At 35.1% G+C, this 14863-nt stretch overlaps 1 protein-coding gene and 1 long non-coding RNA gene across 13 annotated transcripts in view; both read right to left on the bottom strand.

The window, feature by feature from the left end:
* Positions 1-14863, bottom strand: part of LOC138704924 (UBX domain-containing protein 1) — a 189908-nt gene that overhangs the window by 147682 nt on the left and 27363 nt on the right. For all 12 annotated transcript variants that reach the window (XM_069833331.1, XM_069833332.1, XM_069833339.1 and 9 more), the window contains exon 5: positions 9885-10125. In XM_069833331.1, coding sequence (XP_069689432.1) covers positions 9885-10125 — 241 coding nt within the window. The remainder of the gene's footprint in view (positions 1-9884; positions 10126-14863) is intronic.
* On the bottom strand, positions 4066-9878 carry LOC138704927 (uncharacterized). The gene is made up of 2 exons (XR_011333481.1): positions 4687-9878; positions 4066-4465 (listed from the first exon to the last, which is right to left on the bottom strand). It is a non-coding gene; the product is annotated as an uncharacterized lncRNA (long non-coding RNA).

Genomic DNA, 14863 nt, shown 5'->3' on the forward strand with positions numbered 1-14863 from the left:
AAGACTGAACACATATTACTGATTTTAGAGCAACCGACTCTTAAAATTTCTTCAGCTGGCACACAACTGATTTTCCAAAACAATCAAGGTAATCATCTTCCTTTGCTGGTGTATTTAATTGTGATGCGATTTCACACAGTTTTTCCATGGTTTTTTATTATTTGTATTTTTTTTTTCGTTTATTAGATGGTCTTCAAATAGTATTTTATATTTATTTTGGTGAGGTAGGTAGGGCTATAACAAGAGGAGGAGGAGAACTTGCTACATCTGCATTACTGTCTACATTAACAGAGTTATAACATTTTCAATTTCTTGTCAAGAGCATGGCAATATACTTATAATAATAACTGGCTACGAAAAAATTGCCTATTGAAAGGTGAAATTATGTTTCTGACCCTGGCCGACCAAGAATAGCAAGAACAGTTGACAAAATGGAATAGATGAGACAACAATTTCAGAGAAGTCCCTGATATCAGTACAGAAAGCATCACAACAACTGGGGATGAAATGCTCAAGCATTATGTGCATACTGCATGATGACTTTCACATATTTCCTTACAAGATTCAAGTGCATCAACCTTTGACAGAAGCACATATTGAGGGCAGATTTGCTTTTGCTGAGACATTAGCCAAAATTTAGAACCAGCAGATTTACCCTCAACTCATCTGGTTTTTGGATGAAGCGCATTTCATCTTGACAGTTACATCAGCAAACAAAACTGGCGCATTTGGGGCACAGAACATCCACACATTGCTGTGTGAGCTTCTTTTATCTGCAATGCGTCATTGAATGGTGTGCTTCTTCGGCTCTTGGTGTGTTCAAACTTTATCTCATTGCCAAAACAATCAACATCCAGTGTTATGTAACATTAATTGAAGAAACCTTTATTCCTTTTCTCCATGGTTTCTCTGATGAAGGAATGAAGCACTTCATGTTCATGCAAGATGGTGCTCGACCACACTGCATGCATGCTGTCTTTCGTGTATTGCACGAACATTTTGGCAAAAGGGTTCTTGCTTTACATTATCCTCGAGACTACGAAGATGGATTGGATTGGCCAACAATGTCTCAGATCTCAACCTATGTGATTTCTTTCTCTGGGTTTACTTCAAAGACAGAGTGTACCAGAATCGACCAGCAACAATAGAGGAGTTACTTTGGGCAATTGAAGATGAAATTGATGCAATTTCACCAGAGCTTTGTCAAAAAGTAGCCTCAAATTGAAGATGAAATTGGTGCAATTTCACCAGAGCTTTGTCAAAAAGTAGCCTCAAATTTTACTGTGAGGTTATGTAAACTTTATCTAGCAGCAGAACAACACTTCCAAAATGTTGTCCATTTAAATGGCGAAACTTCATGACTCCATGGTACAAGTTTCAACTTACGTTGTCTAATGGTTCGAACTTGGTAGGTAATTTTTGGACCACTTTGTAAATAAAATAATAGTAAAATAAACGAAAAGAATAACAAACAGTTAAACACATAGAAAAATAAAACAAAAAAAATCCAAAGATATTTACATCTGCTGATAGACAATCATTCATGCAAAGGCCGTTTTCACTTCACATTTGGTGTGCTGTACATTAGAGATGTTCAAAATGACGTTCTCTTGTTCTACATAGAAGTAACACCACCAGAGCATTAACTGTCACACTTTTAAAAAAATTCCATGTGTATTACAAATGGTTTTGCAGACTTCGACAATTCGTGGAAGAAGATCAACCTCTGCTTTGTATTCTGGATCCTAGTGGTCAGCCTTAGATGTCGGCCAGATGTCCCAAATTGTGGAATTAGTAGTAGTACAGGTGTGATGTACACGAGGTTCTTTACATAACCCCAGAAAAATTAGACTAGATTAAGTTTCGTGAGCATGCAGGCTATGGAATGGGAATTCGACTACTAATTCATCTCTCACAAAAATGAAAATGTAATAATAGAAAGACTTTACAAACTACACATTGAATTTGTGTTCTGTGGTGACATAAACATACACTAGATTATCCCTCTAAGGCCGGTATTCATAGTCGAGATAAGTCATACTTATATATAAGTCGAACTTAAATCTCGTCTCAATTGCAGATTTCGGTCCAAATAAGTCGTGCTTATTTTATAATAAGCTTTACTTTACAAAGTCTGACTTCATGAAGTTGAACTTATTGCAATTCATAGTGACTCAAGTGCGACTTATGTTATGAAATAAGTTAAACTTTATCAAGTCAAAGAAACCCCTGACTTATGTCAGTTTTAACCTGAAAATTGATAACATTTATAAAAAACTGGCCAAGGAAATTACTGAAATGTAGGAAATTTGCGCCCAAAAGCGTTACTTCCGAAACATCATGGGTCGCTTTGAATTTTATAATCTTGAATTCAAAAGGAGGTTTCGTTTTTGCAAAAGGTTTTGGAATCAGTACTTCCGAAAGTGGAAAGAACTCTTGCAAAACCGAGATAGCGAGGTTTGCCATTTCTTCTAGATTACTACTTCTTGTTCGCTTGAGATTTTATGCCATGGAAATTTTTTAAATAAGTTTAATGTTCTTAAAATATAGCCATAACCGTAGTCTATAAATATATGAGGTATTTGTCGGCCTAGGTAGCGTAGTTGGAATAGCGCTGGCCTTCTGTGCTCGAGGTTGCGGGTTCGATCCCGGCCTAGGTCGATGGCATTTAAGTGTGTTTAAATGCGACAGGCTCATTTCAGTAATTTACTGGTATGTAAAAGAACTCCTGCGTGACAAAATTCCAGCACATCAGCGGCGCTGCAGTTGCGAGCGTCGTTAAATAAACCATAATTTAATTTATATGAGGTATTCAATATATCGGTGAGGTTAGATTTCTTTAATATACATGAAATTTCAGTATTAGTAAGATTAAACACCCTTATCCAGTCAATTTAAATTAAATTATTAGGTATGTGTTAAATTTAAAACAAAGCCTTCTTGCTGTCATGCTTACTTACAGTACAATTGGTTTTAAGAGAACGCGGAAGTTCATTGCCGCTCTCACATAAGCCCGACATCGGTCCCTATCCTGAGCAAGATTAATTCAGTCCCTAGCATCATATCCCAACTCCCTCAAATCCATTTTAATATTATCCTGCCAACTAGGTTTTTTTCCCCCCAGATCTTCCAACTAACACTCTATACGCATTTCTGGATTCCATACGTGTTACATGCCCTGCCCAGGCGACGCTGATATAATCTCTGCAGTTGCGAGCGTCGTTAACTAAACCATAATTTAAAAATTTTTAATTTTTCTCTTTTTATGAATAAAGAATCCTGTTACAAATTGATGTTAGGCCATTCTCATCTAACCTAACCCCCTGTACTCCCAGAAAGTCTATTCTAGCTGGTTTATTTATTTATTTTTTTTTTTGCTACCAATGTCCTGTTCTGTAAAGACTGTGCCATTCTAAGTACCAAATCCTATAATCATATTCCTTTGCCAAAGAATCAATCCCATTTCAAGGCTTATGTTGGGGTTTCGTAACAAGGTATTGTGTACTGTGATGGGTTTTAGTCCTTCGCCCAACCCTCAAGCTGGAGGACCACCCCCTATCGGCTGTCCACGACTGCTTATTCAATATATTCGCAGCTACCCTTCCCGGTGGTTCATTGCTTCAAACGAGCGTAGAGCTCACCGAACATGCAACCACAGTAACCAATTAAGTTTTCTTACTGTCATAATGAAAGTAAATAAAATGTTGTGGAAATATCGGCTTGACACTTTAAAATTTATAGGTACAATAAGAGCCGAGAATTAATGTAGTGGAGAGAATGTTTGAGCTACGGAAGGTAAGATTTCCTTATCTGTCGGTTGGTTTAAAAAACAAACTCGACAATGTCCCAAATATTATTTATTGTTGCCTCTGCAGTGCTTCACAATTAGAGTTCGGAGAAAATGACAACTTACCAGAAGATGATCCAAACGTAATGACTCTTCCATATGAATCTGTGCCTGTTGCATCATCTGCACAGCAGTCTTCGGTTTGGCTTTCAGGGAGAACTGATTAACATAGTGTTTAGGAGGCATGATGATAAAATGTAAATGAATTTCACAATTAGTTTTAATGTATTTCACTGAAGCAAAATATTTATTCTTTTATGTGATTTACCAAAACATTTTAAAATTTAGATGATTTGTAATATCAACAATGAATACTATGAAGTTGTATACAATAACCGATTGAAGTAATTTATCTGGATTTCATTATGGACAAGCGGTATTTGTTTGTGAGCTTCCGATCTCAGTTGCATTATTGACCTGTAAAAATAATAATAAATTCACACTGTTCCTTCAAAACTACATTCCTGCGCTTTCTTGTGTGATCCGCTTATGCTGCTGTAGTTGCCATCGATGTTGTTTGAGCTCCAATTGAGTTGGATTAACCAGCAGTAGAGGGGGATACGTCATCGGAAGGATTTGGTGCAATACGTGCTCCCTCTACTTCCTCTGCAAACACAACTGCAATGTATACAATATGTACACTATGTCAACTGGCTAATTATGTCGTGTAGAATTTATTCTTCCTCATTTTATCACTTGTTAGATATAGTTACCTATTACGGACTCGCTTCATGTAAATAGATATGATTTGATAATGTTCTTTATTAACAAATAATAGCTAATAGGCTAAGAAACAAATTAAATGTTCAAGAAAGAATGTTGAATGTAATACTGCTTACCTTCTAGTTCACTCGCAATCATATCGGAGTCAACCGCTCCCGGAACTTGGACCATTGTGAGAGGGATTATTTGTGCTTCAGGTGGATCAATGTCCTTAATATTTTTACTAGAAGACGACCTCGTGTAGCCATCACTGTTTGACGTTCATTGGTCAAAACATTCCGTTGGTGACATTTGATGTTCGTCCATAGTAGCCTATCCATAGTTGTTTTCCAAATCTCTGTAATCATTATAACCAAATTACAATAAAATTTCCAACTTCGCATAAACTTTATAATTTCTTTCTTTATGTTATAATATACACTTTTCAAAGAAAATATTGTATTAGGCTTACTTACATGTTCCACAATATGTATCGACGAATTGCATTCTTCTGAAATCTTCTGTCTTCAAAAAACTGCGTCGGTCTTCTTATTCTCTACAATCTTTGAATATTTTAGAATAATCTCCTTCAATACAATCATCTTTCTGCACATAACTGAAATATTTTCTTTTCTTCTTTCCGTACATTACATCAATCATTTTATTGTATCGTACAGAAGCTATGCATATAAATTTAGAGACAAAAGAAAATCGACTGTCTGATTTACATTGTTGTGACAGTGGCCTTGCAATTTCTCATACCAATAAGTTCGACTTATTTGTATACACATAAGTTACACTTATTGAATGAAACTTAACAAAGTACGACTTATTAGCCGACTATGAATACTGTAATCATATAAGTTAAGATTTTCCAATAAGTATAACTTAACACATTCACGAATTTTTTGTTCTTCTTTTAAGTTTTTGGATGTCGTAAAAGAAGTTAGATGTCTACGAGAAATTCTATTTTCCTTTTTGAGAAGTTTAATGAATGTCGTAGAACATTTGAAATTGGTGTGCCTTATTTCGTTTGCTTTTTGCATAGCCCAGTACGTCAGATGCCAATAATGCACACATTTTCCTTCATTTCTCGACTTGTCAAATTGGGATATAACATAATCTTTCATAGCTTTGTCATTAATTACTTTATTCCCTCGAAAACATTTCTCACTTCTTTCCTTTTTTCCCCACATACTCAAATATTACTTTAATATTTGCTTTATTTTTTATAGACAGGTGTCTTTTCAACAAGGCAGCATAAGATGTCACCTTTCGTGGTATTTTGTGGTAATCATCATAAATTCGTTGAAGAGTTTCCTCCGAATATTTTGTTATAATGCTATTAACATTTGTTTTCTTTTTTGGGGGATGGTTCATAATCACTAGAACTGCTGGCTTCTCTTCGGGGCGTAGTATTTCCATCACCAGCACTAGCACCACACTCTTGATCTTGAATAATATTATGACATTCTTCGCCTTTTTCAAACTCTTCTTCATCTTCCAATATCCTGTCCAATGTTATTTCATTGGTAAAATACAATTGATTTTCCTGTTTCTGAACTATTAAATACATTAAAAACAACGCAGATATGTGGTCTTCAATACCGACAGTGTCCATTTTAGGATACATTCGCCTCAGTTTAGATGGCAATATATTTAAAACATTCCAGATGTTTAGAGTTTTCCTTTCGTCCATTTTCACTTTCCTTTCAAGCAACAAAAAACATGGTGCACACCAACAAGATATAAACTGCTGTCTCTAGCTGTTGTGAGGAGGGTAGGCTTACAGGTAAGGTTCCCCACCCCTTAACTTGTGCAATGCTCTCCCCACCCCTCAACTTGTACAATGCTCTAACAGACAAACCATACATTACACAAACGAATGCTTTTGGAAGCTTTGCAGAGATGTAAAAATGGGTCTGTATACAAATTTTGGATACCAAATTCCTGTTCGAGCCAAAACCCTTCCCTTGTGAGTATGGTAAATGGGATCGAGAGGAAGAACTGCTAAATCAAGAGCCTGGAACATTGTCATTAATTGTTTTGTGTAGGTCCAGGCTGTAACTAGTAAATTTGTATTAAGATCACCCATTATTACATGTTCATGATCTGTGAGAATATTCACCAGGGATCTTTCAATTTCTTCGACATCATTACTTTTTGGAGGCTGATATATGACATTTTTTAAAACTCTCTTGAATCTCTACAAATAGTATTTCCGGCTTTCCATCATAATTGCCAGCAGATGCATATATGGTTTAGGATTTAGATCGGATCTAAGGTATGCTGGAAAACACCACCCCTTCTTTTGTTAAGGCGATCATTTCTGAACATTGTGTATCCTCCTCCTAAATGTACGACTGAAGAAGAAATAGAGGGCTTTAGCCAATATTCAGAAATTATAGAGGCATGCAAATTTAAACACGCGAAAATAGACTGAATTTCATAAATATTTTGCGCATTAATATGGGCTACCTAGAGGGATGTAGAATGCTTTTTTAATACAGTTGCTGGAGTGTACAATGCCTGGGGATTAGAAGACAGTTTTGATCTTCTGGTCTTGTCATGATTTGAACGAACACTGTGAACCATCAACTTTACAACTGACTGGCTAATACTAAGAGTGAATAAAAGAATTATATTATGTAATTCAAATCTCACATATAAGGTCAATTAAACAGTGTTCATGGGTTAGATGAGAAACATACAATATATATAACACAGTTGTATGAACACTTTTAAAAGTGTTCATACAACTGTGTTATATATATTGTACGTTTCTCATATTATGTAATACTCAAATAACGAAACAGAAATATTTAGTGCTACTCTTTCCTATTGTTGAATCCCATTGTGAAGCCATCTGTCCATATTACAATGCATTTTACACGGAAATAGTGAGGAAAAAAAAAAAGGTAGGAAATTTAATATAATGCTGAATAAAGAAGGTAAGACAAAAATAGTTTAAGTAACCTTCGAAGAAATTTATAAAATATTAAGTGAAAATTATATGATATATGTTAAAATATTAAATTAAATATCAGCTGATATCCATGAAAATTTTCACCTGATTAAAACTAAGTGAACAGATAAAATTTATGGTGTACAGTAAACAGGATTAGGGTTGTTGTTGTTTAGTCAACTGTCCGAAGACAGGTCTGAATCTTACAAGTGATACTAAGAAGGCACCACCCTATGAGGCAACTAGGCCAGAAGATAATGGGGTAGGATGGCCAGTTCCTTTCCCCCTCCATTGCATACATTGCCAATTAACTACATATGACACTAGTCAGACTTCAGATGCATGCAAACAAGTGTTCTTCCTCTGACACACATCGTCAAGTAAGATGTACTGCCTGATAATAGATATACATATCTGCCAGAACCTCAGTCAGAGGATGTAAAAAAGGTATGTCATAAATTGCAAGTTTTGAGTAGAGAAAAGCAAAGTTTGAAATGAGGACCAATATCATTATGATGGGCTGGAACCCTACTCTACATCATTATAGAAGAGGATAGACATATGCCGTTTATACCATCTGAAGCAGTACATTTTTTGTACTGACATATCGGTCATAACTCAAAACCACCAAGTTCTGACTTATGCCCTTCTTACTGCACATGCAAGAATACTCCCAATAGTAGGTATGACAAAGTTTGATAAAGCAAGCAGTAACTAAGATCAGCAACACACATAAATGAAAATAAACTGTTCTAAGACCATATTTAATATTGCATTACCAAACAATTATTGTATGCAGTGTGAGCAAATAGTTTTCGGAATGGCTTCAGATCGAATTTGTCATTGAGTTATCTTTTATTCTTTTCAAAACTATACATGCAGCATTCCATTCTGTTTGAAATGAGAGGTCGCGTGACCTACTCCGATCATCCACTTCAGAGTTACAAACTGTGAACACATTTTATGCATGCGGCGATTTCTGTATCTAGCAAAAATGCGGAATTACAAAGAATAACGAACATGCATCAAATTTTGCTTCAAATTCGGATCAAGTGCAACAAATACCTATGCCATGCTAAGAACAGCTTATGGGAAGGAAGCAATTGGCTAATCTCAAATATTTCAGTGGTTTTCTAAATTTAAAAGTTGCGTGGCATCAGTTCAGGATGCAGATTATTCAAGACGACCCTGACCAAGAAAAACTAATGAAAATATCGTTTGGGTGAGGGAAATCATTTTAAATTATAGGCGTTTTACAATACAGGAAATTTCTGATGCACTAGGAGTCTCATTTGGAAGTGTTCAAAGCATTTTGAACATGAGAAAAATTGTCGTGCCTCTCTCCTTTCTAATGACCAAAAGGAAAGCTGTGTGATTGCCTGCACATATCTTAAAGAACAGTTTCAAAATGACGCACGGTTTAAGGAGAAGGTTACTACAGGCGATGAAATGTGAATTTATGGATAGGATCTAGAAACGAAACAACAATCTTTGCAATGGAAGAGTCCTTCATCTCCATGCCCAAAGATGCCACACAAGTTCAATTCAATGTGAATTCAATGATTGTTTTTTTTTCCCGACATTAAAGGCAAAGAGTGAATCTAATGTTTCACAAGTGTTACAAAGACTGAGGGAGATGTGCTATGCAAACAGCTGGAGGACTGGTGACCGGTTCCTGCATCACGACAGCACGCCTACTGCAAAGCCATTTCTGTCCACCAGTTTTTGGCAAAAAAAATAGCATGTCCACTGGACACTACTGTGCCTATTCTCCAAATCTGGCTCCAGCTGACTTCATTCTGTTCCCGCGACTTAAAATGAGACTCTCGGAGCACTGCTTCGAGAATATTACTATCATCCAGCGTGAATCACAGAAGGCTTTGGAGATGTTTAAAGATGAAGACTACCAGAAGTGCTTCGAGCAGTGGTAACAGTGCTGGGACAGGTGTATCATCTCCCAGGGAGGCTATTTTGAGGATGACAGTGTGGAATAGATAAACTGAAGTGTTGTGTTGTTTTTATGGAGTCATTCCGAAAACTTTTTGATCACATCTCATATGTATTGCACACGTCATGAGTTAACAAAAATGAGTATTATTAATCATTTCTTTGAAACCAAACTACGAGCTACACAGTGTGAATCAATTACCAATAGTTATTTCTGTTTCTGCAGAAATGTACACACATTATTTGTAGTTCATATTCTGTTTACATGCTTGGCAGAAAAACTGAATATCTTTTAATATGAAGCTACATTACACCAAATCATGAAAATCGCAAATTAAATTCTAACTGTATATACCTAGGTATAAAAGAAATATGAGTGACTCATATTTCGTGCATCATGCCATGCAATGATCATATACTCACCTGTAGCCTCGTTTGAGAATAATCTCTGGCAGGTTGTGATACATGAGCCTGTTGTAGTTGTGAAGATTCTGCAAGTACTGCTGCTTTTGTTTCATCTCCAATTGGACCCTTACCAAACTTAACACGTCTTGCAATTTTGTCTTGCTCAATTTGTTCTTTTACTCTCTGCCGAGCCAATTTTTCTTCTAACTTTTCTCTCTTACGTTGTTCTACAAGTTTCTTCATTTCATCCTCCTCCAATCTACATATTAATGATAATATCACAAATATAGTCATATATCAAAGAAACTAATAACTTACATATTTTATACATTTTCTTTCCATTATATAAAAATCACACATAATAATATTAATAAAAATTTACATTTAACACCTTGGTGTTCTTACTCTGGTAAATATTAATGGTCACACACTGACTGCACTTAAAAAAATACACTTTTTTTTAGTCAACTCTCCAAAGACAGGTCTGGACCCCACAAGTGACACCAACAAGGCATCACTCATGAGGCAACTAGGCCAAGAGATAATGTGGTAGGGTGGCCAGTTCCTTTCCCCCTCTATTACATACATCGCTAACTAGTTACATATCACACTAATCAGACTTCAGATGTACACAAACAATTGTTTTTCCTCTGATACATATCGTCAAATGAGGTATACTGCCTGATAATAGATGTACATATCAGCCCATGTTGACTGCACTTAAAAAATACACTGAAAAGTAAAATATAAATACCAGATCCACTAACATAAATATCTCAATCTTCAATACATGTTGTTATATTTTAATATGGGTTTTTTAAGCATATAAGAGGATAAATATTACAAAGAAAAATAAATTAACACTAGTGGCCTGAAGCAACAATAGCTGCTTGTATATTGGATGACTATTTAAAAATTAAATAAATAGAACAATTAGACTAAAAAATAAAGCAATAAGAAACACAGTACCTTTGTACAAAGTCACTGAAGGCAGAAATTCGATCCAAACACAATTCTTTGTATAAAATCTAACTTTATGTACTGCATATGTGAGTAACTGAGTCAAACACAACACTGACTGAAAAACATAACTTGACACAATTAGACTGGAACTTATATTAAAATAATATTTCTTTGCAAACAATGTTTTTTATATATGCAATATCACTATCTTGAATAAACAAAGGTCTTGCCACATCATCCTGGTGCTTCTAAGAAGAATAATTTATCTTCAGTTTCACCAGTTACCTATCTATGGTTCTTCGGCCTGTTTTCGGGCCATGGCCTCCCCAATTCTCCCTCTCCATTTTTTTCTATCCCTTGCTGCCACCTTCCAGTTACGCAATCGCAGCAGACTGGTAGTATCTTCCTGAACCATATCCTCCCATCTATTCCATAGTTTTCCAACAGATCTTTTTCCTCCATATTGCCCCTCTAAAGTTCTCCTTGGTATCCTTCCCTTCTCCATCCTGACTATATGTCCTGCCCATTGCAGTCTCCTGATCCGTATGAAAGTTGACAAAGCTATATCACTGTATAAGGTGTATAATCATGATTATATCGGATTCTCCATTTTTCTTCCCTTACCACTGGTCCAAATACCCTCCTTAACACCTTTCTTTCAAAGTTGTCAACTGCATTCTGTGATTTTTTTGTGAAAGTCCAATTTCCACTTCCATATACAATTATACTATGTATCATTGTTTTATATAATTCAATTTGACTTCTCCAATTAGCTCCATGATACATAATTAGAGGAATAAGTGAATAATATGCTTTATTAGCGACTTTAATTCGATTCTGGATTTCTATATTTTCTTCAATGACATGCGTGATAGTTACACCTAAAAATATTTAAATTCATTTACTATTTATATTTTTTGGTTGAAGATCTGTATATCTACATCCGGGATCCTTCTTTTTATATTTAGTATCATGACCTTTGCTTTTGCCTCATTTATTTTCAAACCAACTTCAGCTCCAGTCCTTTCCAATTTTTCTAATATTTTTATCACTGGTCTTTGTGCTCTTCCCATTATGTTTATATCATCTGCATATCCGACTGTTTGTGCAGACTTGTATTCCAGAGTATTGTGTACATCTATTTGTGCTTTCCTTATAGCATGCTCTAACACTAAATTAAATAGTAATGGGGCCAGCCCACCACCTTGTTTCAAACCTTGGTTCACATTGAAGAAATGCCCTAATTCTCCTTGTATCAGGATGCAGGATACTGTCTCCTTCATAGTTATCTCCACCAATCTGATGAGTTTACCAGGTATTTAAAATTCCTGTAGTATTTTTCGAATAACCGTCCATCTAATAGAGTCATATGCCTGTTGAAAGTCCATGAATATGTGTATCAATTCCATGTTTCCTTCCCAAAATTTTTCCATTATCTGCTTAACTATAAATATTGCATCATTTGTCGATCTATTTCTTCTAAAACCATTCTGATACTCTCCAATTATATTTTCTGCATAGGGTTCTATTCCTGATTTTAAAATATTTGTGAAAATTTTATATGAGGCGCAGAGCAAATATATTCCCCTGTAGTTTCTGCATTCCAATCTATTCCCTTTCTTGTATATTGGGCAAATTATGCTCTTCCTCCAATCTTAGGAGAGTTGTTCTTCATTCCATACTTTAATTAAGATTTCATATAGGACATCTATCAGTTCATCCCCTCCATTTTTCCAAATTTCTGATGATATCTTATCAAAACCTGGTGCTTTATTGTTCTTAAAATTTTTAACCATTCTTATTACCTAATCCTTTGTAGGAGGTTCTATTATTGTATCACCTGGGATTCCATTCTCTATACTCTCACCAGATGTATAGAGAGGATCCTCTTCTAAATTCCCAGTATTAGTGTTAGTAAATTTGCAAAATAATCCGTCTATCTTACTTTAATTTGATCTTTCTCACCTATTATATCTCCTGCTTTATTTTTACAGGTGTGTGTGTGTGTCTGCGCGCGCGCGTGTGTGTGTGTGCGCGCGCGCGTGTGTGTGTGTGCGCGCGCGCGTGTGTGTGTGTGTGCGCGTGCGTGTGTTTTTTTTTTATTATTTTATTGAGAACATCAACTGCATGCCCCATTACATAATAATATTACATGCATTATACTGAACAATTTACACGTGGTATTACAATAATATGCTACAATTTCCTTTTTTTCATAATATGAGAGTTGAATTTGCCCATCACCTTAACTAATTTTAATCCTCTACTTACAAGCTTGAAATTTCTATATATATATATGCCTTGGGTTATTTACATTTAAAATTACAATATTCCTGATAATTATCTTACATGTTTCCGTAATATGAAAATGAGTACATGTTATCTTTGCCAATTTTTATCATTTAGAGCCTACCTAAAAAAAAAAAGACTTGAAATATCCATTTCTTATTTATATTTGTTAAATTATAAAATGTATAAACAAATATTTCAAATGTTTAGTATTTTTGCAAATTTCTGGAGTTAATAACAAATCGAATGAGACATTTCCCATTGTGATAGGTGCTGTAGTTTTCTCAAAACTTTGCGTAAGCAACGAAATTATTGCTTTTAACACTTCATTCTATGAAAATTAACTGCAACTAAACTATTTTTGTATCTTTCTGTAAATTGAGCAAAATATGGAAGAGAGGAAGAAAGAACACAAAAATTGTCTTAATATGAACGATAAATCAATTTTTAGGTCCATTAAACTCTATTGAGCAATGAAATTAAACAATTAACATGTATACTATAGTACTTGCACACTAACCATTTACTTCTCTTATTCATGTTAAGTAATTAGCATATATTTCAGGTAATATAGGGAATCCAAGATGAACTATACATTTTGACGTTTTATGATACTTCATTAATCATTTTTATTTATTAAAATGTTTGTAGATACTGGGTTCAGTGACTTTCATTCAATAGCTGCATACACCAGATTCTAATGCCAGATTGTTTTAAACTTAACAAACAATCTAGCTAATCTAATCTAACTATACTCTGTTCACTAAACCTGTGCAGTAAGTTCGCATATGACATCATTTGGGAAAGGGCAGAGCTTGCTCCCTTCCCTTCTCCAAGCTAGTTAGTTTCAAGACACGAGCAAGTGAGCGAGGTAAAGTCACTCTGAGAGTCCACATAGCGTTCCGTGCATAACAAAATCTGCACAACACATACCCTGACTTCTTTTACAGTTACTTAGGAATAATAGTATGCAGTTCGTTGTTTTTTTTTTTTAGTATGAAACATGTTTTATTTTCGCATAGACATAGCAAAATTATTAAAACATTACACTTCTCTAAATTGTAATCATTATTAATAAAATTGTTAAGTTATGTAAAACTCATTCAACACAAATTCCCGATATTTTTGTTGCAGAACTGACTAACCAAATTCGAAGCAGACAAAAAATATTTAAGAAAGACAAATTAATGGAACAAGACTTATTCGACAAATAAATGCTGGGACAAAGAGACTTCATTTGACTGTCTATTTATTTATTTATTTATTTGTATTGACTTGTCGGCCCAATAAGTTTTGTAAATTATTCGACAAAGATCAATCAGGCTTCAGAACAGGACATATTATGGTGACTATGGCACTTCTCAAAGTTATAAAGATAGATATGGATAGATATAGACAGACAGACAAACAGAGATAGATGGTTGGATGAATAGATAGATGGACAGACTGACGGACAGACGAACAGATCGTCAGACAGACAGATAGATAATCTTATACACAGTGGTTTTTCCAACTCCCGCAAAGAGCTGCTGTTTAGTCAAAACATTCAGAAACTGTTTTGCTACCACATGCAAACAGATTCTCATTCACATTTAGTCTTCTGATCACAATAGTCAGCCTATCTTACAGTTTGACATGTTTTCTGCTTCAAGACAAAACAGCCAAATATATAGTGTCATACGTTGTGTTCCCACTCACATGCAATTCCTTCCGCGGCCTAACTACTCACTGGACCAGCTAGCTAT

Source organism: Periplaneta americana, chromosome 8, assembly GCF_040183065.1.
Source record: "Periplaneta americana isolate PAMFEO1 chromosome 8, P.americana_PAMFEO1_priV1, whole genome shotgun sequence".
Taxonomy (NCBI): domain Eukaryota; kingdom Metazoa; phylum Arthropoda; class Insecta; order Blattodea; family Blattidae; genus Periplaneta; species Periplaneta americana.